At 40.4% G+C, this 26065-nt stretch overlaps 1 protein-coding gene across 11 annotated transcripts in view; it reads right to left on the bottom strand.

Annotated features, from left to right (window-relative positions):
* Positions 1–26065, bottom strand: part of RAPH1 (Ras association (RalGDS/AF-6) and pleckstrin homology domains 1) — a 169997-nt gene that overhangs the window by 79799 nt on the left and 64133 nt on the right. For 6 of the 11 annotated variants that reach the window (XM_082397034.1, XM_082397033.1, XM_082397030.1 and 3 more), the window contains 8 exons: positions 24825–24946; positions 23560–23625; positions 22102–22245; positions 21116–21226; positions 17173–17271; positions 15996–16116; positions 12160–12302; positions 1224–9501 (listed from right to left, as the gene is read on the bottom strand). In XM_082397034.1, the coding sequence (XP_082253160.1) occupies positions 7534–9501; positions 12160–12302; positions 15996–16116; positions 17173–17271; positions 21116–21226; positions 22102–22245; positions 23560–23625; positions 24825–24946 (2774 nt within the window). In that variant the 3' untranslated portion in view covers positions 1224–7533. The other 5 variants (XR_014246051.1, XR_014246052.1, XM_082397038.1 and 2 more) reach the window with 3 other exon arrangements.

Below are 26065 nucleotides of genomic sequence, written 5' to 3'. Positions count from 1 at the left end.
CCGTGGAGACAGCATGGCATGTCCTGAAGGCCACCTCTCCCTTTGAAAAGTGTTTGATGGAGGAACTGGCAGGTGGTCGCTACGTCTTGGAAAAGAATGGGGATCTGCATCACTTCCCATCTGTTCACTTCTGAACTTCTTTGGCCAGGAACTCCTGATCAGTGTTACGGCGATGATTTCCCTCACATGATTTCCTAGAGTCATAGAATTTTAGAGCTAGATGAGATTTCAGAAATTTTAGTTCAATCCCATTTTACTGATGAGGTTTATTTAGATGTTTCCTTTTCAAATAACAGCTAGTTAACAAAGGTAGAATTCCTGACTCAGCGCCTGGTACTCTTTCTACAACTGTCTTAATTGTGTTGTATGTTTCTTTTAAAGTTCTACTGGATGTCTTAAGGAAGATACTTGAAAAGCTATGCTATGTCTCCATAAATACCATTCAGAGTGTTGTTTAAAGGAGTGTATTGAGTGTAGCCTTAATTAGTGAAAGTAATCTTCATTTTAACCCTTTTAAAACTACACTCAGTACAAATGGTCTTTTCCATAAGGTGTATGTAGCTAAAATGTTACAGTGTCTCGGCACTGGAAAGAGCACAGCACAGCCTTATTTGAGAGAGCCTTAGAAAACACTTCTAAAACAGGCATTGCGCTCATTACCTTATGTTTATTTTATGCTGATCTTTGTTCCTATTTCTTGAGAATCTCATAATTCTTTAAAAAAAAAAATTGACAAATGACAGGGCCTAGCTGTGTATAAATGATCCTTGCTAAATATCTTGAGGTTTTTTGTAAAAAGTCAAACAAAAGACAAAAAGCTTATTTTCACATTAAAATGGAAACGTCTTTTGCAACTTCAGAATTCTATGGAAATGCAGTTTTTATCATATTTGTGTCCATGCATCTTTCTTAACAAGATGGTTTACAAAAAAGAATGTAAACAATTTGTGATCTGGTCAGTTATACTTTTAGCTCCTGGAGGGAGGGTTGGTGTTACGAGCTGAGTAAAAGCCCGTGTAGGAAAATTTGAGGGAGCAGTCTGTCGCCAGTAACGTTTCTTGTGTGTGCCATTAAACCACCTCCAGATGAGTTGCGGGAACACTCACTTTTTAATTTTGAAATTGTATTTCGAGTTAATTGTTGCTGTGTACTAAGAACTTGGCCTAAATAAAATCCTACAAAGTATATCCTAAATGTCTTGTGAATGTATTTCTGCAAGTAACTTTCTTTTTTTTTTTTTTTTTTTTGGCTGTGCTGTGTGGCTTACGGGATCTCAGGTCCCCGACCAGGGACTGAATCCGGGCCATACCAGTGAAAGCCCAGAATCCTAACCACTAGGCCACCAGGGAACTCCCGTAACCTCCTTTCTAAGGTGGTAAGTAAGTTTAAGTGTGTCAGAGAGAATCCTTCCCTGTTGCACTAAATAATTACTTTCTGTCCCTATTTTTGCTGTAAGTGAACCTGAGGTTTTGATCACTTTCCACCAAATACATACAGTTCTTTTCTTTTAATATAAAAAAGGAGACCTTCTGTTCTTTTTGCCCAGTTTGGTAAATGATTGATAACATGATTTGTAAATACATTCGAATCCACATTTATACATACCTTGACATGGCAGTCCAAGACATGATTGTGGTAACAAGGCTTTGAAACAAAAAGCACCTCTTTTTGTACTAGTTTGTACCTAGTTGTATTTTGTTTGTTTGTTTAAAGAAAAAAAATCTTAGAAGTTATTTTCTTAAAGGCTAAACAAACAGTTGAACACATCAAATTACAGTTTGTTTACCTTCACACTTTATGTGCGTGTTGCAGCCTCTCTGTTTTGGGTACCTTGACATAAACAGCACAACCAGGTTCTTAGTGGTGCCGATCCACAAACAAACAGTCAAGTACAGTTCTGACGTTTAAATGAAATCTATGTATTTTTATTAAGGATTGGATAAGCTGACATAAGGAAAACACGTAGCTGAAAAATTACACTGACTGTATGACTACTGTCCTAAGCCATTACAATAGTTTACTGACAGTAACTGGCAAGAGTAACTTGGAAAATAACTTAATCCAGCAGTAGAACAAAAACATGGTCAGTAGTACTGAATATATCTCTTATATATATCTATATATATATAGGTTTGCACAATCAGGGAGCAAGGCACATAATTAAATGAGAGCGTACATTTAAGCAGAAGAAAATAATAGCTACAAAGCTGAAAGAAAAACTAACTAACTTCATCTTTACTGAGCTGTGCATAATCATCTGAATAACGTCTTCTATCCAGTACTTTTAATGCAGTTCCTTTTGCCTTTTTCATGCTTTAATAAGGTATATTCCTACATTGTATCTATTTATGGCAAAGCTCCCACAGCTTAGATGTCAGCAACTGGGAGCAATCCCAGTTAAATATAATGTGCAATTTTTCTTTAAAACAGTAAACAATGTTTTTATGACATTTAGCACAAGCTAATATTTTAAATGTACATTTCTATAAAAGGAGTTCACTACTGGCTGATAATAAAATTAAGCAAAATCATTTGAAACATTCCAGTTAATGCTTATTTTCTAGGAGGAATTATTTACAAGTAGAGAGAAAAATATAGGAGGTGGTAATCATGAAAAATGGCAGTTTTTGGTATTAGGTTACAATAAACTTAACAATGGACAGTTTCCAAAATGCAGATTTTTTTTTTTTAAGAAGTGCCACAAGCATGTTCTGCCTAAGAAGAGGTTGAGGCTTAGATGATGAGCTTGGTATTAACAGCCATCCATGATCAACATTCACTTCTGAACTTGGCCATCTTCTTTTAAATATGTAGTATTCACCATCACCCTGACACGACTCACTTCTCTAAATGTCTTTGGTAGAAAGCAGCCAGACCCCGTTTAGGTAGATGAAGCCCATCTCTTGTGAGACCACTTTTCCTGTTTCTGCACAAACTAGAAACAAACAAACACCTTCCTTCTCTTTCATTAGCACCTCAAAGTTTGCGTGTTGGATTTTTTTTTTTTTTTTTTTAATGCTAATCCTCCAAAAGAGTTCAAGGCACTGGGGGTTATAGCAGATGTTTCCTCTTCTAAATGGTTTATTACTTCAACAAGCAAAGAGCAAACCAACTGGAGATTATTTCCTTCGAGTGTTTATCAAGTATATTGTGTTTAGCTTATTTTTACTTAGCAAGTTTATACTACAGCTAAATTTCAGATTTCTTTTACATATAGATCTTCCAAGGGCACAATTAAGAACCGAGCACTTGTTTAGTTTGAGGGAGTCTGGTAAAGGGGTTAACAATGATCTTCAATTTTTAAATGAAAATAAATCTTAAAAGATATTGGGATACTTAATTCTGCACTACTTGCATCTCTCCATGGATCAAATCTCAACTTTGTGAGTGGTCACATATTCCTATAGGGTTAGGAATAACTTGCTTTATGCAATGACGTAAAGTGTATAAAACAAAATTCCAAGTGGCAAAAGGTACTTGCAAACCTAAAGTGATTTTTTTTAGAAAGAGACGTCCTCTTATCAAGTGTATAAATCCAAATTACGAAGCCTATGTTATTGAAAGCAAGTCATTACACCTATAATCAATCACACAGGGTCATACAGTTTTAATTGGTCTGAACTTAAATCTGTGAGATAAGTTATAACTATGTGAAAACTGTATAAAAAATTTGGTAATATATAAAACGAGGAAAAGGTTAGTTTGCTTGTTTAAAATCACCTTGTGTTTGTAACATAAAACTGCTTTTAGCTGAGGGAAAAAAGGTGACAAAGGGTTCTGTTGGTGGCCTGATAGTCAAATCCAACCAATCCTACCATTACCTGAAGTTTTTTTCAGGCTAATCGTAGCCTTACATCCTTGACATGAACTTATTAGCAGTTGTATTCTCCCAGAATAGCAGCTTAATGAAACTCTAATTGGATGCACAGCTATTAATAACCTTGACCTCAGAGTTGTTACTCTATTGGAATTATTCTTCATGATCCCCCAATTTTGTTTAGATTAACTTTCTTGATAAACTCAGGACTGCTTTCAGTGGCAAGTAAACTTACATAGAGAGGGGACTTCCAAGAGAGTTCACAGCCCTTCCTTAGCAGGATATGCCGTCAGTGGGCAGGAGCACCTTGATGTCAGAGGACTGTGAAACGTTAGCATGTCTACGTTTCTGTGAGGCGTTCTGATGAAAATTGTTTCCTATAACTTTTCTGAAGTCAGCAGTCTTATCATCTTAAAAAGCCCCAGAAATTAAAAAAAATCCAATTTACAGTTAAGTGGGTACCTGTAAACCTTTACAGTAGTAGTTAGTTACTTTTTCCAAGAGTATAATTCTGAAGCAGCTAAGGAAAAAAAAAAATGCATTTGAGTAGTAAAAGCTTCGGTACAGAATAATCTAACCAGAACAGGCTTTGCTACCCTTCAGAGTTGGTGCCAAAACTTTAAGCATAGGTTGGATCCAATTTTGAAATTACGTGGTAGAAGTTAAGGGTGTCACTAATTAATCTAGTCACTAGCTCTAATGGGCACCTGTTTGCACTGCCCTCCACAGCAGGATGAGTTCATCTACGCTGGTCATCTTTCGGTACAGCCAAGACAGCTGCCAAGATCTTCTTCCTTGACCTGAAGAAGCTTTACTGAGGAGTTAGAGCTGCTGAGCAGGAGGCAGTGAAAGAAGGCACAGTACTAGTGTCATCTGGCAGTACGTTTTTTCCTTGAACACACCAGGGAAGAAGAACAGTACAAAAATAACAGTAATCTCTGAAGCCCCGAACCCCGACGAAACCACATCCTAACAAATATCCAAATTCAAAAAAAAAAAAAAAAAAACCACTAGGGAGTAAAACACTAGAAGTGTATCTAAAGTATCATTTTGGTTTTTTTTTTTTGATTCGGTTGTTTCACACACACAGAAAAAAATGTTGATTAAATAGCCTTTTCTGTCTTTGGAGAAATACAAAGGGAAACAGCCTGTTGTCAAATAGTCAACAAGCCACTGACTGGGGTAAAAATGATACGGCTCCTCCTCTGGCCTTGTTCTCCTTGGTGTCCCTAGTGTTCTAAAGGATGTCTGCTCTTTCAGAAAAACGATACATCAGAAGCATCAGTTCAGGATGGCTACCATCGGACTGACACAAGCAAGAAGGCCCGGGAAATTCCCCACTGAAAAAAAAAGGCTGGATCTTAGGGCTCAAATGGGGAGGGAATGAATACTGAGGGCACATGATTTTTCTCCCTCAAGGAGAGCTGAAGTTGCCCACCTTCATATAAAAAAAGACCACCACCACCACAAAAAACCCTAGTGATGAATATTTATATCATTGGATTCCTATTCTTAGAAACCCTTTATCCCACAAATAAGGGCGATCCTTAGAATATAAAGCTGCAGGCAGAAGACAATGGGAAATCACTTCACTCATGAGTCACAGTAGAGCTTGGCAGTCTTACTCAAATGCTTTTCAAATTGCTGTGCATGCTTAAATTAACGCAGATGTGTTAAAGGTCACTTCATAAACATAACAACATCAAGCACACAAAACTTTGTGAACTGAAAAGATCTAAAAAGTATCTTTTAAAGAAGCAGGGCTGTAACAAATGCACAATGGTATATATTCTTATTGCTCTATAAACACACGAGTATACTGTGACATCTGTGACAGTTGGGGGGTGCCTCTTACTCTCTATGATGAAGTACTTCGTTGGAGAATGGGTTACAGGGAAATCCTGTTTCCATAGCACAACTCTGCTTATTCTTGAATTATTTACTATCTCTGCCCCACTGTACTGGCATCGCTTTTTCCTTATGGGATAGTGTCAGAGATTTTTGCAGTTTGCACTGGTGATCCCTATTCATAACAGGCACAGACTCTCATTACAAGGCGTGCTCATTTATCACTGCTGGGGAGGCTAGTTTTTATTCTCTGGTTTAAGAGCAGCTCTGAGATTGACCTGACGGTCAATTTATCATCACAAATTGATGACCCAATACACATTTCTCTCATATACTGAGGAAAATGCACAGGGAAAAAAAAGCATCTAGAAGTATAGTGTGAAGCATACAGAAATTATAGCGTGTCCTTAGAGCAATGATTCCATGTTATACCAAACTGCACATGCATAATATGTAATGTCACTTACTGTACTTGGACCATACAGCTTCCATCAGAACACCTGGTAACCTGGACAAAGCTCTACAACCAGGCTACAACAAGCAAGGACCCTAGTGTGCTCCTGTCGCTATGGGTGAAACTGTCAAAAAACTCATTTTCCCCCTCCCTCTATGATAGCCCCACACTTAAATGAATTCTTTGTATTTCACATTACTAGCCACAAAAAACCTGATTAATGACAGCTGCACAGGGGCCAGTTTTGTTCTCTTTTCTAATCATCCATCCTTCTAGAGAGCAATATCCAAAAAAGACGCATTTCAGAAGGTGATTTTGTTTTTCATCATGATGCAACATATTGGACTGGACAAAGGATTGAGTATACCTGATATAGCAATTGTCTACAGATACCTAGTATCGGCATCTACCTACAGCACACACTATAAGGAGGTAACTGGTGACCGAAAGACACACTGGGACAGAGCATTCCAAGGGTATCGTGTTGGATATCCTCTTACAATAAATCAAAGCAAGAATCATGAAGCCAAACTTGAAGCTTCACAAGCTCATGAAAAGGATGCCAACAGTACAAAAAGAACTATGCAGGATTATAGTACTAAATTATCCATGTATTACAGGCGAAGAGCTTACCTGTGACAGAACACATCCTAGATTCCTGTGGGATCATGGCAACAGTTTTGCAACTAGAATGGTTTAGTTACACCATGTATTTACTTTTTTCTATGCACGACCGACCACGTACAGATAAGTGTCTGAAAATTTCCCCACACTGCACTATTACCCGTTCTATGAAGCTGAGAGGTTTTCCTGATTAAAGTGCCCCTTTATGTATAGTAATGAAATGTCAGTCAAGCAGTTCTAACTTCAGCCAACTGGGGAAAAAACAAACACAAAAGCCCCACAGATACACCAAACATTCTGGTTGTCTTCTCAAACTGAGAAGCAGCACGTTATACATCTATCCTTAATATATAATATACAACATGCACAGATAGGCCGCGCGTGGACATTTATAAAATACCTTCTAATTAAGTCAGAAGTTTTTGGTCCAATCCACATGATAGATAATAGAAATCATAAGGGACAGGCAGGACACACATCCCCTTCCATGCCGCTGCCACCCAAAATACACAAAGCCCATTTTCAGATTAGGAGAGAAAAAGAATAAATAGAATCACTTTCAGCTATATATATACATATACATATATGTATACATATATATACATACACACACTACCTATGTATAGCTATGTGTGTACCTGCACACGTACACACACATATAGCTGAACACTACCTGAATAACAACAGCAACATCATACCAAGAGGCTCTGAACGCCTGAATTCGTAGATGATCAGGTGAGCGGACTGTAGAACGGATTACAGATCCCACGGAAATAAAGTCCTACGGTAGCTACCAATCTCTTGAGAGCTTGGTGTTCTGGTCTCTTTTGGGGGGAGCGGGAGGCGGCCCTCTCCGCAACGTTGCATAGCCTGATATATGACTGCCTCCATACCGGGCTTTCTGTTGCTCAGAGAGCAGCTCCGGGGGTGGCGGGGGCAATGCCATATCATCCATGGTGGCCGTGGGTTCCGCTCTGGACACGCGCGACGAGGAGAGCGAGCCATGCCGCGTGATGGACTTCCGCTGCAGTGTCCTGTTGAGGTCAGCCAGGAATCCAGGCTGGACAGTAAGGCTGGACTTAGGAGAGGTGGGCACTTGCGGCACGACTGTGGCCATTGGCGGCTGCTCGGAGGTCTCGGCTTGCGTGAGGCGGGTGCTGTCGTTCCGTCTGGGCCGCGTGGGCGGAGGGGCCTTCCTGACCGACGTCTTGGCCCACGACTGTGGCTGCGGATTAACCACTGCCACTTTTGGAGACGTGCTTCCCGAGAACACTGCTGGAATGTCTACGGGGGGCAGAGGAAGCTCTATTTCCGGCGGAGGGGGTGGAAAGTCAGAATCGGACGGAGGAGAAGGGAATTCTACCACGGAGTCCTTGCCGCGCCCACTCAGAACAGATGCTTTTGCCGACACGCCCCCTTGCTGGAGAACTCCGGGAAGACTGAGTTTTCCAGGTTTGGGGGGCGCTGCGGGAGGTGGCGGCGTCTCCTTGCCGGGAGACGCCGAAGGTTCCGGCGCTGCGAACTTGCTGACTAGACTGTCTACTGAGGGTCTCTTGGGCTCAGGGTGCTCTGCACAGCTGCCGGACTTAATGCTGGAATTGCGCTGCGGGGTCGGAGGAGGTTTCTTTACCCCCGGACTGGACGTCTTACTGGTCTTTTTGCCCGGAGATCCGCTTTTGTCAGGGGCAGGGGCAGGAGCAGCAGTGGGTGCGGCTGGCGGAGGCGGAGGCGGAGGCGGAGGTGGAGGAAACACCAGGCTGCTCTCGGGGGGAGGAGGAGGGAAGTCCGGAGGAGGGACAGGGGTAGAGCCGGGCTGCCACTTGGGCTTTGCTTTCACAGCAGGCGGGGACTGAGGGGCGACGTTTGCTGCGGCTGAGGCGGGCTTCAAGGGCGCCGCCTCCGCGGGGGGGACGGCTGGAGGCGGGGGGAACTGGCTGGCTATCTGCTTCACCACGGAGGGCGCCGGAGACAGCGGAGAGGGAGGGGGCCTCACACAGAAGCTCTGCTGCTTGGGTAGTGTGGGCGGGGGGACCGGGCCAGGAGGAGCAGGGGGAGAGGGTGGAACGTGAGACACAGGAAGCGCCGGCTGCTTTTTCACTGGGGGGACGGGAGGAGTAGGTGTAGGTGACAGAGCCTGTGGCACGGCGGGCGGCACGGTCACAGGGGGTTTGGGGGGGGCCTGGGGAGGGAGGGGTGCAGGGATGGGAAGAGGTGGGGGCGGCGCCGGAGGGGCTGCCGGAGCGCCGTGCTGCACGTGATGAATCTTCAGCGGGGGCGGGGGTGGGGGCGGGGGAGGGCTGAACTGCGGCAGGGCCTGGGCGCAGGGGGCGGGCTTCAGCTGCGCCATAGCCGAGCCGGGGGTGGGGGGAGGCGGCGGGGGCGGCGGCGGGGGCACGGCTCCGCCGGGCGGCACCAGGATCTGAGGCTTCCCTGCCTGTGAGGTCGAGGAGGGAGGCTGCATCCCTGCGGGCGGGGGAGGCTTAAACAGGGCTCCCGCATGCTGAGAGGCGTTCTGCAGCCTGGTTATCGTGCTGTACTTGACAAACATCGCGGCTGCCGAGCCCGCAGAAGGGGCCGACTGGCTGGGCAGGGGCGGGGGTGGGGGCGGCGGCGGGGGTGGCGGCGGCGGCGGGGGCGGGGGCGGCGGCGGCAGGGGCGGCGAGGGCTGTGAGGCAGAGCAGGGGGTGAGCGGCTTAGGCTGCGGGGACAAAGGGGGCATGAGAGAAGTGTAGGCTCGATTCACAGACTCCATTCTGGCCTAAAAGGAGGATAAAAGGGAGGTTGGGAGAGAGAAAACACAACAAACACAACAGTTACAGAGGTAAGCTTTGACTGTCAAACTAAAAAGCAAGGAATCAGAGACATGCATGAAAGGATGCAGCAGCTGGTGATCATAAAGATGGACAATGTCGGGAAGGCTAAAATCTAACTCCCTGGGCAACAAGGGTGGGGAGAAAATGTGTTTACCCAACGATCTTCTCAAACAGCCAGACTGCCTAACAACCTGGGGAAAACTTCCTGCTGCACGAGCTGTCTGGATGGTGCTGCGCCCTCTGATTTCTGCCTCTGGCTTTCACACACCCTGCCCCGAGTTAGAGGGCCTTTGAGCACGGAACCGCACCCCCACCCCCCCACCCCCCGGACTCTGGCAAAGGGAGATGTGATGGCTGGAGTTCACCTTTCCGTCCAGGACTGCATCCACATCAAGCAGATGCCATAACTGGGTTTAGGAGTGCTGGTGGAGGGCCTCCCGAAGAATGAGGATGGCTTTTTGAAGCTAGTGAGCAGACACGTGAGAGCATGAGAATGTTCAGCAGGCGTGCACAGTCACACAGGAATGAATGAGCTCGACACACACACTCGTGTTCGTGTGAGACACTTGCATCCAACATGCACAGAAGTCCAGCAATGCAGGTAAAGGGGGGGTATTCTTTACATTTGTTTTACTGGAAAATACATAAAGAAATGCTTCATAAACATTACAGCAAAAGATCATAAAAATATCATACAGAAAAAGCCAGAAGAAAATGAGAGGAAACTTTGGAAGGCTAGAGTAAAGGAAATGTACCAAGAAATAGGAGCTAAAGTTTGCCAACAACTTGCTGACCAGCCCATGTGGGCCCCTCTTGGCACTGCCCAAATTACCACATCTGGTCATTTATTTCATGGAGCTACTCATGCATGAATGTGGTTCAAGTACTTCTGAAAGAGCAGAGGAAGAACTCTTGGCTTAATAACTTTGGGTACATCTTTTAGGCTCTTTGAACAAACTATGAGGTTCCAAGATAAACCATTTGCTTCCAATTCTGAATGACATCTAATTAGCGTCAAGAATGCTTAGGTTAGTAGACTAAAAGGCTCATTAAGGGGCTGAGTTCTAATGCCCCTCAGGACATTCACATGTTCCTTTAATAATTGCACATCAAAATAAAAGCATTAGTCTGCAAGATCTGGTTACAGGAGTCACCCAGGTTAATGTGTTTCCAAAGAACAGCCCCCGACCTTAACTTGACCCTGTCTTGGCTGCTGCAGGGGTGTAGTAGACCTTAGCTGTGCTGGCCTTCTCATTTGGCACCTGAGACTGAGGTAACAGGACAAGAAACACACAGGGGGTCAAGACTCAGACACACTGTCACTGCTGCATGGCAGGGTTCGTGGTCTTTCTGACACTACGTGCCGTGACGGACTACACTGCTTCGTCACAGACCATGTGGACCTTTGCTTTCTTGGCCTTTCTCATAACAACTGGGTAGTTCTACAATTTAAAATGCACATGGATAACACCATTAAAAGCTTAGTAAGGTAAAGGACTTTTCCTTAGGTATCTGAGTTGTGTAAACCCGGCTTCTCTACGACATATATGGACTACCAGCACCAAACAGCACTGTTCCACTCAAATTGATTAAGTCCAGGAAGGAAAAAGAAGTATTTCTTAAAAGTGGGAGCCTCTGATAAGGGAGTTAAACTGCCGGTGTCTTGAGAATTTAGGTCATTAGAACCAATTCTCAAATATTTATTTTTCTAAGAGAAAGTGTTCCACCCCGTTGGGCTACATACGCCTCCCTCCACCCTCTCCATGTCCAGCGGATCAACCACATATGCAAATAAAGGAATAAACTGAGGGGAAATAGCCACTTAATTCTCACTGATGAACGTACTGATGTAAGTGATTCAGACAAGAATGACAACGATGAAAAATCACAATGATTGCCGGGTGAAAACAAAATGGCCAGGCCGGGTGTCCTACTGGCTCCTGGCGATGGTGTGTGCCCTCGCCTGTGGAGAGGTGAGCGCTGCTGGGACACGGTCGCCCACAGGACTTCAGAGGCAGTTTGATACGGTATCTTTCAACCCGGCTAAAGAACCTCTCTATTTTTCTAAACAGTCTTGCAATAATTATACTTGCATCCTTCAGGGTCAATGAACAACCTCCTATGCAAGGCTCAGGGATCCTAAATTTTAAGGGGATTAGTTGGAATTTAGTCTTCCACATAAACTATAATTTGAGAAAATTCATCAATGTGCAGAGAAATGCCAAAAAGCGTAAAAGAAAGGAAGATAGAGGAATGAGTCTGAATAAACTAAATTAATAACGAATAAAGAAATAATCAACACTTAGCAGCTTTTTTGGAACAAAATTAAGGCACTGGCACTGGAGGGTGTTGTTGCTCCATCCAAACTGATTAAGAGTGGAAAGTGTTATTTCTTAAAATCCTGAGCCACTGATAAAACTGCTAGGTTTTTTTTTTTTTTTGAGATCTTAGATCATCAGAGCCAATTCACAAATGTCCATTTCTGAGGAGAAGCAAAGGAAGAATACTGAAATAAGGCCAAGAAAGATTCCTAATAGAGGAACAACAAGCTACACCCCTGGAACACTACAGATTTCCCCTCTACCCTGACCCGAGCGTGTTACCTTGCTAGACTCTTCCAGCTGCGTGCCTCGCTTCCAGGCCTCGGAGAAGATGGAGCTCACGATGCTCTGGGAACGGACGTGTCCTGCCGGCTGGGTATCAGACACTCCACTATCAGACTGACTGGAGTGATTGGACTGAGACTCTGTTTGAAACAGATTTTCAAAAATCAGATTAAATAAGTCAGTATTGTGATGTATGAATATGTATGTTTGGATAACTTTCACTCAAGATCAGATGCGATGCAGAACGGCAGCAAGTTACTTTTACCTGACTCATTTCACACAAACACAGCCCGTGTTTTCCACTAGAAAACTTCTCTTGTCCTAGGGCAAGTAGGAAATCTCCATTCTTTTTAAACAGGTCACCACAAAAAACTGATAATTGCAATAAAAGGTTCAAGTAACATTATTGGTATCCTAACAGCCTGTGTTGTAAGAACTCCTAGCAAATAAGAAAATTAATGAGGGCTTCCCTGGTGGTGTGGTGGTTAAGAAGCTGCCTGCCAATGCAGGGGACACGGGTTCGAGACCTGGTCCGGGAAGATCCCACACGCGGCAGAGCAACTAAGCCCGTGAGCCACAACTACTGAAGCCCGTGCACCTAGAGCCTGTGCTCCACAAGAGAAGCCACCGCAATGAGAAGCCCGCGCACCACAACCAAGAGTAGCCCCTGCTCGCCGCAACTAGAGCAAGTCCACGGGCAGCAACAAAGACCCAATGCAGCCAAAAATAAATAAATAAATAAATTTAAAAAGGAGAGAGAATTAATGAACCATGAATAGAGTAGTGAATTTTTTTGTTCAGTCATATCTTCATTACATTGAGAATCAATCTTTTTATATACCCCTGCTCCAGGCCATCTCAGAGATTTCTCACTTATGAATTCAGATCTATCCATGATGATTACTTCCTTTATCCCAGTAATGAACGATACTGAGAATCTGATACCCAGTAAGAAGTGTATTTCCTAGGGATTCAGGTATTGACATCACAAGACAGCAGCTGTGTCATAGCCTGGCTTCCTGAAGGGCATGAAGATATCTTCAAGGGACCTGGGAATGGCTGAGGATACAGTGTAATTTGACTGACATCCAGGGTGAGGGAACTGGAAAGATTATTTCACTGGACTCCAAGTCAGGTGAGATAACCTTGCAGAAGCACCTAGCCCAATGTCTGGCATCTGGTGGAGACTCAAATGTTAAAGCTAGTCCCATCCAGTCACTCTGTGAGACGTGGGTATTATTAGATTGCAGTATTAGCCAAGTCCAGCCAAGTTCATCAAAGTACTGCAAAGATAACAGCCACAAACTCCTTTAGATAAAGTTAAGACAGTATCCTCAGGGTAAAAATATAAGCAATATAGGATAAAACCTACTCTATTTTCTTCATCCCTATCTAATATCTAGGACAACAGCCTATAAGACAAGAGGCTGGAACGTGACTTCTTGAGCTCTCTTCAGCATGAATATGTATGATTTTACAGTTTACCTGAAAAAGTCTACCTAATACTTAACACGATGTATACAAACAGATGATGCTGGAGTGGGAAAAGGCACCATACCACTTCATAAAGTAACACGTGGAAGCACTTGAATTGTTAAGTGCTATGTAAGTTTTTAAAAAATAGTATACATCTTTTTTTCCCTCCATCTTTCCCTTAATTCCATTTTCTACAATCCTACTTGTGACATGCTCTTCTTACCTTGCCTTTCCTAATCCATTGCCACAAAGGTTTCTCCTCCCCCAATTTAATAAACATTTTATTTTAGAATAGTTTTAGATTTGCAGAAAAGTTGCAAAACTAGCACAGTTCCTACATACCTAGCACCCAGTTTACCTCATTATTAACATGTTACAATACTCTGGTCCATGTGTCACGGATAATGAACCTACACTCACATGTTAATATTAACTAACTCCGGGACTTCCCTCGTGGTCCAGTGGTTAAGAATCCATCTTGCAATGCAGGGGATGCCAGTTCGATCCCTGGTCAGGGAACTAAGATCCCACATGCCACGGGGCAACTAAGCCCATGCGCCACAACTAGAGAGAAGTCCATGTGCCGCAACAAAAGATCCTGCACGCCACAACTGAGACCCGACGCAGCCAAAAAATAAATAAATTAAAAAAAAAAAAAGAATATAAAACGATACTTTAAACAAAAAACTAACTAAACTCCAAACTTTATTTGGATTTCACTAGTTTTTCCGTAATGTCCATTTTCTGATCCAGGATCCCATCCAGGTTACCATATTACAGATAGTTGTCATGTCTCCCATGACAGTTTCTCAGACTCTCCTTGTTTTTGATGACCTTGACAGTCTTGAGGAGTACTGGTCAGGTATTTTGTAGCATGTTTCTCAATTTTGATTTGTCTGATGCTTTTTCTCTGAGGTTAAGGGATTTGGGGAGGAAGACCAAGAGAGGGAAAACGCCAGTCTCATCACACTGCATCAAGGGCACATGCTATCAATATGACTTATTACCTTGATCACCTGGCCGACGTATGGTTTGTCAGTTTTCTCCGATATAAGGTTACACCTCCCCACTCCGTGCTCTTTGGAAGCAAGTCACTTTACACAGCCCACACTTAACAAGAGGGGAGTTAAGTGCCACCTCCTTGAGGGCAGAGCATCTGTATAAATCTATTTAGAAATCTGTACAGGAGATTTGTCTCTTCTCCTCCATTTATTTATTTAATTCAATAATTTATTTATATCCCCATGGACTGATGGCTATTTATTTTATAATTTGGATTACAGTCCTATACTATGTTATTTTCTTGCTCAAATTGTTCCAGCTTTGGCCGCTGAGCACTCTCTCAGGGTGGGTCCTGGGTCCCTTTTACAGACTCCCATCGCTGTGTTTTTTTGAGTACTTCCTTTGTCACATGATGCTCCAGGCTCATCTTATATATTCTCTGCCACAGCCCTAGAATCAGCCACTCCAGAGCCCTGGCTCCTCTGTTTTGGAAAATGGCATTGAGAAACCGAGGTCTCGGTTCTTAGTGTTCTCACTGCTACTGCGGTGTCACTGCTTCTAGCCCTCTCAGTGGACAGAATAGAGAATATATGTGTGTACACTAGCCCATGTGTGTACACATTCTCAATGTGTTTTTATTTACTTATTTAGGGATGAGATCTAGTCATACAGCTTTTAAATCAAATACTTCTTAAAGTAATTATTTCATAACATGGGCTGTTAGAACAAAGAAAAAAATTATGATTTTAGATGACACAGATATCATTTACGGAACTTTTGAAGGGAAAGAAGCATTTATCTTAAGATGTGATCACAGCATCCTTGTTTAAAGGATGTGGGAATCTGAAAATAAGCCCCTTTTGAGTATCACTATTTCCTCTGAAAACTTTACAAAGTTTGATGACTTAAATAGCTTCCTTGACTGTGATACTGAACTAATTCCACTCTGTTGTTTCCACTCTGCTGAAATGTCAGGAAAGCTGCGGGGAAGGAGGGCAGTTTCATCATGATTCGGAGTACTCTTCCCCAAGCAACTTTCTACCCCCAATTATGCATCAACAGTTGTTTTCAGCAATATGACTGAGTTTCAAATAAACTTCATTAACAAAACTCCTGGCTTTACCACTTTACCGGTTTTCCATTTCAAACACATTTGTGAACTAGCCCATGATATTATCCCCTCTAAAAATTAAAAAATAAATGAATAAAAGCACATGTACCTATTGATTATAATTTAGAAATCAGGCATGGCTCTAGTTTTAAAAAATCACTCTGAGATAACCAGGTCTTCTATCAGTCTCTATAGAGACACCTTCCTGTTGGTAGTAAAGAGCTCTTTGGACATTTTAAACTACCTGGGATGCTGGAAGAACTGGATCCTGATTTAATGCTGGAGCTGGATAAGGAAGTCCAATCATAAGCCGATTCTGTCTTCTTCAAGGCCTCTTGATAGTTCATGTAGAGCTGCTTCCCGTACTAAACAGAAGGCAGTAAATGATGACATCTGTACTTTACTGGGTATGGTATGGATGCGTGGAATAGGAAAAGGGGACACATTTCTGTTTACTGACTCATAGTCTGTATTAAAATACCTATAATACTTCAAACATTCTTTTCATACCAGTAAATTATAATCCACTCTTATTTGTCCTCATTTTGAGAGAGGCAGCAAGAAGTCAACACTTGATTCTGATTATGTTCATTAACAATATAAAGATTTTTTTTCAGTTACTTTTAAAGCAACTTTGATTTTATGTCTATAATAAATTTTATTTTTAGTTACATTAGCTTAAAAGTAACTGAATAAATACCCTTTCAAGCATTATGTATAATCATCTTTAAGATGTCCTTTAAAAAAACTTTTTTCAGACTTTCTTTTTTAAGAGCAGTTTTAGGTTCACAGCAAAACTGAGAGAAAGGTACAGAGATTTCCCACATACGTGCACAGCCCCTAAACACGCATAGTTTCTCCCATTATCAATATCCCCCACTAGAGTGGTACATTTGTTTCAATCAGTGAACCTACATGGACATGTAATAATCACTCAAAGTCCATAGGTCGCCTTAGGTTCACTCTTGGTGTTTACATTCTACGGGTTTGGACAAATGTATAGGACACGTACCCACCATTGTATCCTACAGAGTATGAGTATTTTCACCACCCTAAAAATCCTCCATGCTCCACCTATTCATTCTTCCCCCAACCCCAAGGTAGTTTAATTTTCAAAAAATTTCTTTTGTTTAGGCTAAACTCTGCTATATAAGAATCATACAGTGCATTCTCCAAAGCCCAAATAAATCACTTTGATGCTACATAAGCTTTTACCAGCAGTATTATTCCTTGGATACCAAGTGTTAAAAGCTTATCCCCATCACCAAGAAAAAAAGACATGTAAAACATGAAACTTAGGCCTGAGAAAACTAGACACTGGCAAAATCATGAACATGAAACAAACAGGATAATTATCATAACAACCAAAACCATATCATTAAACACCCATCATTCCATTATCAAACCAAAAGAACACCTACCTTTGCGATGCGGATACCATTGACCCACTGGTGCAGGGTCCTCACGTCATCACAACAAAGGTATTTGATGTACTGAGATTTCTTCTGGATCTGTGGGTGCTGCAAGATTAAAGGCAAAATCCAACTAAGTCCCCTGGAGAACTAAGAAATAAACAAACTCTATCAAAGCTTAAACATATCCCGACAAATTACAGGTCTTTGGAATAATGGCCAAATAATTTACACCTCTTAAACATCCATAGGGCCAAATAAAATGGCCCTAAGTATTTTTACAAAATAAACAAGAAAGAAACTTGTGTTAAATTTTAGGTCAAGATGTTTCAGTTAGAAAACAAACAAACAAACAAAAAACAAAAAAACCTTCACATCAAGGGAAACTCCAAAGTACCCCTTCTACATTTCAAAGAAACGAAGTCTACCAAGCTTAAAGTCAGTGGAAGTTTTAATCTATCAATATAAGACTATGAAAAGGGAGGAGAGTGTTTATTTCACTTTGAATTAACTAAACTCATGGAATCAGAAGACTCCATATGAGAGAGTCTTTGGTAAAGCTTCCAGTGCTTCTCTGGAGGTGAACACCTGGGTGGGGGAAGCAGCACAGGGCACAGCAGCTGGGAGGCAATGGGTGCTCACACCTGTTGCGGTGCTGCTCCCTGCTGTGGACTGAGCACTGCTCTGCAGGCCCCTCTGCCCACAGCATGTGCCCTCTGGGCAATAAGCAGCTTTTCAACTGCATCATCAGATTTAGTCTTCACAGCCCAATGTACTTTTCAGTTGAGTCTTGGATAGGAGGTGAGTGACTTGACCTTGGCTACAAAATGCAAGTGCTAGAACAGACTCAGGGTATTTTACCTCCACTGGGCCACAACCCACTAGAAAAAACCCTTCCTGCCAAAAATTAGACTGAGACAGATAATTCCTAACCTGTAACTAACCTGTAACTAAAAGTGATACTCTAAAATCTTAGTCCAAGTGCCAAAAGAAACTACTGAATATATACAACCCATTTATTACTTTGGAAACAATATAGGCCTGAAAATCAATTCTCTCAACTAATATGCAAGAAGCTACAAAATAAGACTATAACACTCTCCCCTGTTACTTCCATGATTATCATGTATAACATCCTTCTATTAATAAGTGTTTGAGAAGTTCATGTTCATACTCCATCCCTAAATCCTAACCATTTTTTTCCTTCCCACCTAACATATTAAATTACTTTGCCTCATTTCTCAAGGGATGAAAATTTAGACCTGGCTAAGCTGAGCTCTATTCCAACAATTGTTGTGGTATACATTTTTTTAAAACACAGGTTTCCTTTAAGATACTTAATTATACATGCATACATATGTGTCCCAAGTGTGTACCTCTTTCAGATAATACATCAACATATATCTTATTTCTACATTGTCAAATTTCATGAATAAGCTCTTCCCTTATTTTTATTATCTTAAAAAACTAATTACCAAATGGTGTGTTTTATTACTTCCTACAAGTGTGTATATATTTCCTGTATCCTGCCTGTCACTGGAAGGACTCAGACTCAGTCATTAAAGCTCAAAGCTGATGAAAGGGATCAGGCCCTACAAATATTTACATTTGCATTTGTGTAGACCCTGTGTGGCAGCATTTTTTGGTTTGTTTGTCAGAACTCATATGCTCAAGAATAAAACACTTACATAGGCAAAATCTAGTGTAGACTTAACAGGAAAGAAAGACATGTCTTAAATACTAATAGTTGAGTCGTCTCAGGCAAATTGATCCCTTAAACCTCAGTTTCCACATCTGGAAAATGGGGACTCTAGACTAGACTTGTGAGAAGGACATGTCCAGTGCTTCTACTGCAGCACCTTCCACCCTGGAGTTCTTCAGTAAATGGTGGCCATTATTTTTACTATTATTTGCACCCAGTGGTATGGTGTTTTTTTTAGTTCAATACATTAAATATTTCTAGATATAAATAGGTAGGCAATATAAATACATAAATTTAGCTTAACGTACTTTACTAAAAGCAAATATGAAGCATACAAATCATTATTATAAAAACAAACAAGAAAACCCTTAGAACAAAAATATTCTTAACCTAAGAATTCTATGAGCTGCAAAAAGGATTAAACTACTAGTCAGTGGTCCTACTTACTTCTGGCCCTAACAGACACTATTGATTGCCTTCCCCACAGCTATCTCCTCCTCTCTACCTCTTTTCTGATAGAACCCCAATTTGTTTGGACGTCTACCCCTCACCTCAGAGAGCAAATTCTGACTAGTGTAAACCAAAAATGGTGGCTTTGTTCCCTGCCAGTGATTGGTGTAAGAGTGAGCACGTACTCCAGGCCAACGGCCCTCAAAGGGAGGGCTGTTAGAAGAACTCCTGGGAAATATTTCTTTCCTCTTAAAAAAAGACAAATACAGGGAAAAATAGTCCCTCTTCCTCTGCTGGGTTTTGTTGGGTCAAATGGCAGTGGCCATTTGTGACTGAGGTAAGTCGGTCTGAGAATAAGCTGATACGCAGCTTATTAAGTTCCATACGCGAAAGATGGAAAGAATGTAGGTTCTCATTGACAACTTTGAGCCACTGAAATAACCAATTCTTACTGTCTCCATGTTATGAGACCCCCAAATAACTTTTATTTATATTGATATTTACCTTATAAGAAATTAAAGCTGAGAAAAAGTTAAATATAAGAGTATACAAATACACATTCCACTACCCAGGGGAGCAAAGATATCATCACATGTCATGTAACCATTTAGAAAACTCCATTATACACTTGTGAGAGAATGAGAGTGTAAAAGGCAAAAAACATCTTAGCCTTATTAGAAGAATAACATTGACATCACAGGTCCCTTTACAGGGTCTCAGGGACTCCAGGGGACCCTAGACCTCATTTTGAAAACTGCTGGATTAAGCTACTTTATACTGACTTTTAAAAAATTATTTGCTACTGTAACTAAATGATATAGGGTATTCTCCAAAAACGATCACTTCATAAAGGGCTACCATTATAATACACCTAACTTTATCAAAGCAATCAAAACTCTACCCCAAAACCCTAAACAAATACCACCTCTTCAAACCTAACTGACAATTCTCAGACAAAAGCAAAATCAAATGATGATATAAACATGTAGACCTAAGTAGTTACCACGGGGCTACTGAGATGGACCAATGAGAAAAACGTAATCATCTCCATAATTATCCTGAACTTTTTAATGTTACCTTTTCCTAATGTTCCAATAGATCACTAAAAATGTCAGTTCTCAAAAGTACAGATATGATGAGTATGAGAAACTCAAAAGTTTGGATATAGGGGAAAAAAAATCACTAAAAACAGCTTAGATGGATCATAATACATGCGTGGGCTATCAGAGCCATGGTTCAGGAGAAAAGGGAGACGAGAATTATTTCTGGACCAGATGAGAACCAGTCTACTTTGAACTCGGGCTCTGTTGGTTCTGCCGAGTTAGGACAGGAAAAGAACCCTTCCCCCCCACATTTGGCTCTGATCTAAGTTTTCCTAAACTAAGCCAGCTATTAAATGAGAGTCTCAAATTTATAATCTAATCCATTTTATATATTATGACTCAAAGCTTCCAATTCAGTATCCATTTCCTAGTATCATCACTCTAACTAGGGTCAGCTGTGGGATAAGCACAGGCTTTCCTTCCTTCCTTCCTTCCTTCATTTATTTATTGGCCACGCTGCACAGCTTGTGGGATCTTAGTTCCCCGTCTAAGGATTGAACCCAGGCTCTGGGAGCTGAAAGCGCCGAGTCCTAACCACTGGACCACCAGGGAATTCCCTTCATCATTCCTTTAAAAACCTATACAGAAAAAAGCAAAAATAGGACACTTGATGGAGATCCAAACTATTTTAAGATGTCCAATAACCCCCTCTATGTCTAACATCAATTAAAATTCCTAAAAAGAGATATATGTTTACCTTGAGCACCAGACAGTAGTCTGTAGGTGCTTTGTATTTATTCCGATAATCCTGTCCATAGTAAACATTGACGTGATCCAGCTGGAGAAAGCACACCAGATCCCGAGACACCTGCGAAAAAAACACCCGAAAGACTGAATTAACAGTAATGTGTAAACAAGCAGATATCACTAGTAACAGCTTCTAACTGAGAATCAAACTTTGCCAAGTAGAAATTATTGCTATTTTGCAGAAGACAAGACAGTGAGATTCTCTGCAGATGCTTCTTCTTTAAATCCATGATGCAACAAAAAGGCAGTCCGTTTCACTTACTGTCTTGCCATTCATAAGGAACACTGACTTGCTTGGAAAGGATGGTACTTTAAAGAGACTTTAAATATAGTATAGTATTTATATTAAATACAATATAGTATGATAGAGCTCTCTGGAAAGAACAAGAGATATCATGTAGCTCAGTGCCTGTAGTGCATACCTCAAGTACAGCAATTCTCAAGTCAGGGTTCCTCGCCAGTTAAACAGGGGCGACAACATGTACCTCTCAGGATGGTGGTAAACACTGGATGAGATGACCCTGTAAAGAGCTTCTGCAGTGCTGGGCCCCCAGTAAGCACAGAAGTGACAGCTACCATGGGGGCCCTTAGCAGAAGCACATTACTTAAGCAAGGCTGAAACGCCTGTAATCCTAGAAAGGTATTCTCCCCAAACAATAACAAGCAAAAATGACTCTGGCAGAAGCTCCAAAAATAAGAAATAAAACCATGATTTCAAATTTGCCAGGAGAATCGAGATGGGCCCAACTAATGAGCAGAGAGTGAACATTTTCAGGTTTCTTCTTTCTTATAATAGATCAATAAACAAAGCAATGTTCTGTGTGTCCTACAGGAGCTGAAACAAATCAGAGCCTGGATCACCTTATTAGCATGCTCACTACAAATTAAAATCAATTAGCGTAATAAGGAAGCTAAAAGTCAGTAGAAGGGACGCACCTTTGCTTTTCCTTTAGGGACATAGTAGATACCAGATGCTCGCAAGAGAAAATAACGCTTTTTCCAGGACTTCTTGCCATCATCTTTCAACCAAAGGACTCCCTCAATTTCTGGTACAGTTACAGAACTTCCACAAAAACACTCCTAAAATAAGAAGATGATTTGGAAAGACATGATCCTTGAATTCTCAGAACAAAGTTGTGTTTACCCCTGTGAAATGCATGACACTGTGATTAAACCAAAATGCCTCTGTATAAAAACCATGCTGCTAATTTTACCTCAATTAGAACTTTCTATTCTAAACATTACATGGCTTTACTCTGGAACGACTATGGCAATCCCTAAGAACTTTTACCTAACATTGTTTTGAGGAAACTAAGGTGAAATGTCAACTGAGTTGCATATAAAAGTACTTAAATGCATTTGTAAACAGCATAGTTACACTAAATTTAATCAAAGTGTCAGAGCTAACATAAACATTAGACTTTATTTTTCTCCAAATTAACAACACATTTAGATTAGCTGTACGTTAAATAGGAATATATTTTAAAAGAAAGCAACATGCTAAATGAATGATTACTTTCACAATTTAAAAACTGTCAATGTATATGATTCTAAAACAAAGAATATTTAATACTAGGTTGAAAGGAATATAAAAAAACTCAAAATTCTGGATTCTAATGTCTATACTTAGATAAAAATTTAATTTAAAAAATCAATCATGTATTTAGTAAAGGAAAAGTAGAAAGCCTCACTAAACTTGAACACATGAAGGTGAATTAATTTCTCTCTCCCCAAAACAAAAAAAAAAATTAGGAATTATGAAGAGTATTTTTCTTAATTATAGCTAGCATCCCTATGAAAAGCTTAGTGCTGATCTTCATCTTCCTAATAGCCTTGTTGCTAAATAAGAGTTTATTCAGATTTTCAAACATACTAATGTCTTTGACCTTAGTTCTCTAAAATCAGCAAAAGCCAAAAATTCAATTATGTTTGAATTTGTTTTATTACTCTTCAAAATAAAGAGATGTATATATTTTTTAAAAAGAATCATTATGATTTTTAAAATTATTTGAGTTATTTCAGGCCAAGGTTTGAAATATTTTGTAAATAGCTAACTATACTCAAATTTCTCTCTGGGTAAGCAGATAAAACAGTACAATCACATCCTTCATTGACCAGCCTTTTCTCCCACTTATCAGCTACTAAAAGCTCATAACTCCTTTTAGCCCACTAGTATATACTGCTTGGCAAAATAATAAGTTTTACAAGGTTCTTCGGTGTTCTAATGTTCACACAGCTGAACTCTCTCCAACAGGCTATGGAAGAAAATAGGCTTCCCTATTTATGATTGTAATGTTAAATATAGAGCACTGACATTCTGGACTTCAAAAAAGGTGCTTAATATTTGAATATTATAATGTGCAGGAAAAGGGGAAGGAGGGAAGGAAGTCATACCTCCAACAGCACTTCTTTGTTTCTATCTGCCATCTCAGCTGTTTCCTTTTTTCCCAGAAGATAATTCTGGAAAAATGAATAGATGAAAATTAAAGGATAAACCCACTCTACTATTCCCTTGGCACAGGTATGTATATGATTTCTTCTAGAGACACAGAGTGAGGGGAACACCCCTTTGAAAAGCAACCTGGGTCGTGGGACCTTCACGGAAATGCTTAACACCGGCCTCCTCCCTACCTTATCCATGTATCTTGAATTATTCCATAAACTGCCCTCCCCCAAATCCTGAGGTGATATTACATGCAACAGCTAGCAAATATGTTTTTGTGTATCTAGTGAAAGCTACACTTACAGGACCTTAAAGGTTTACAAATTATTAAGTACAACAAGTAAGGCAAATTACCTTAAAATATGCTGAGTTTAACTGATCCAGATGGAGAAAATTTAATCTAAATCCCAAATTCTCTGAGACTGCCGTGATCTCATTTGCTTGACTCAACTAAAATCTGAATTCTAATTATTAGCCTTATGAAACATTTTTTCAGTCATCCATAAAAAGATCTGTTGGTATTCCCAAATGTGTATTCTTTACTAAAAATACCCAGTAAAGATGTGTCATGATTAAGCTGCCTGAAGGATAACTATTCAATAACTTTAACACTGCTACTGTTTTTCTCATTACTACTTTTTATAGTGGGGTTGTTTTCTCTCACCTATTGATTTTTATAAAATATTTGGGTATTAGGAAGGATTAACTCAAGTATTATTTTGGAACAAGCAAAGATACTAAATAGATAAAGGTAACATATATTAGAATGTGGAACCATTTATAATCAAGGTTACTGGGTTTTCAAAAAAATAATTTAAAATAAATCAAAGTGTCAACTGGATAAATGACAAAAGTAGAGAAACTTAAATATGCAAGTACTTTCCTTTGAGGGATAAGGAACTCACCAAATAAACAGCTGGGTTCAAAACGGCTCTGAATTAGAGAGAACAGAAACCTGGTAACGCCCTGGAGGTAATCCTGCTTCCCCAAAGGCTCATCCCATCTGGCTCTGCAAAACTGGCAACTTCTTTGAGGCCTGACACCTGGGCCCCAGCAGACTTGCCACCTTGGCAGTAGTGAATGCTCCCATGGGGTTTTGCATCCACAATGCTCCAACTGGGTGGTTACCAATCTTTTAACTCTATTAACTTAGCAGTCAGAGAATTATATAATATGAACATTTAAGAATCCTGACCTCTGTAAGCTATAGTCTCACCTGTGGGTTTTTGAAAAGTGCATATTTTTCTATACGCTCCATAAATATAAGCTTGTTTTGGCTATCTCTTGTCCAATTAAGAAGATTTTCAACCAAGTTTTCATGGTCTTCAAAGATTCTCTCTGTCCCAAAATAAAATATCAGCATTTTGTTACTATTCATCAGAACTGCATAAAAGACAAGAAACCTTGCGAAGTAATTCACAGCAAAACCCTTAACTGACACCCCTGAAAGATTATCTAGTCTTCCCTCTATTTTCAAATAAGGAAACATGCCCTCGTGGTGTTAAGTGACTTCAGCAAGGTCACACAGCTGCTACATGGAAGGATCAGGACTAGAATCTAGGTCTTCTTCAGCCTTTGCCCATCCCACCCTTAAAAAAACCCCAACATGTTAGTTGCATTTCATAAATTCTGGTATTAAGTGCTTCTAACAGCATTCATTTCTTGTCATTCAAAAAATTTCCATGAGTTCTTCTTTCATCTATGAGTTTTGTTTAAATTTAAACAGAGATGTATTTTCTAATTTCCAAATTAGGAATCAAAGAACTTGTCCTATATATTGAACCTATGTTCAAAGAACATATTCTAGAGATAATGATTTTTTGAAATTTCTTGAGAGCTGCTTATAACCTCATACCGGAATCAATTTTTGGAAATACTCCATTTCTGCCTGTAAAGAATGTATATTTTCCTGTTATTAGTGTTCTAAATATATCTATATTCATTTTTGTCTGCTTGATTATACTGATCACTGAAAAGATTCTTAGGTGAAAAGTTTCTACTATGAAGGTAGACTTGTGAATTTCTCCTGGTAGTTCTGTCAACTTTTGCTTTATACATTTTAATGCTATTATTAGATAAAATTTAGAATGATTATATCTTCCTGATGAAGATATATGGTTCTCTTTATCTCTAGTAATGCACTTTGCTTAAAGTTTATTTTGCCTGATAATAACATAGTTAATATTATCTTTCTTTTGGTTAGTGTCTTTCCACATTCCTTTTACTTTGAATCTTTCTGTGTCTTTAGGTAAAAGGTCTTTTGTAAACAGCAAACAGTTGCATTTTGTTCATTCATCCTTTCTAATAATCTCTGTTGTTTAATTGAATGATTTACATTTGTAATAGTTTGTTTCCACCATCTTATTTTGGGCTCTTAGTAGTCCCTTGTTTTCTTTTCTTTTATTCATTCACCAAGTACTGAATGACTACATATTATATTTGAATCACTGTGCCAAA

This window comes from Balaenoptera borealis, assembly GCF_965194805.1.
Source record: "Balaenoptera borealis genome assembly, chromosome: 6".
Taxonomy (NCBI): Eukaryota; Metazoa; Chordata; class Mammalia; order Artiodactyla; family Balaenopteridae; genus Balaenoptera; species Balaenoptera borealis.
This window is presented reverse-complemented; position numbering and strand designations above follow the sequence as displayed.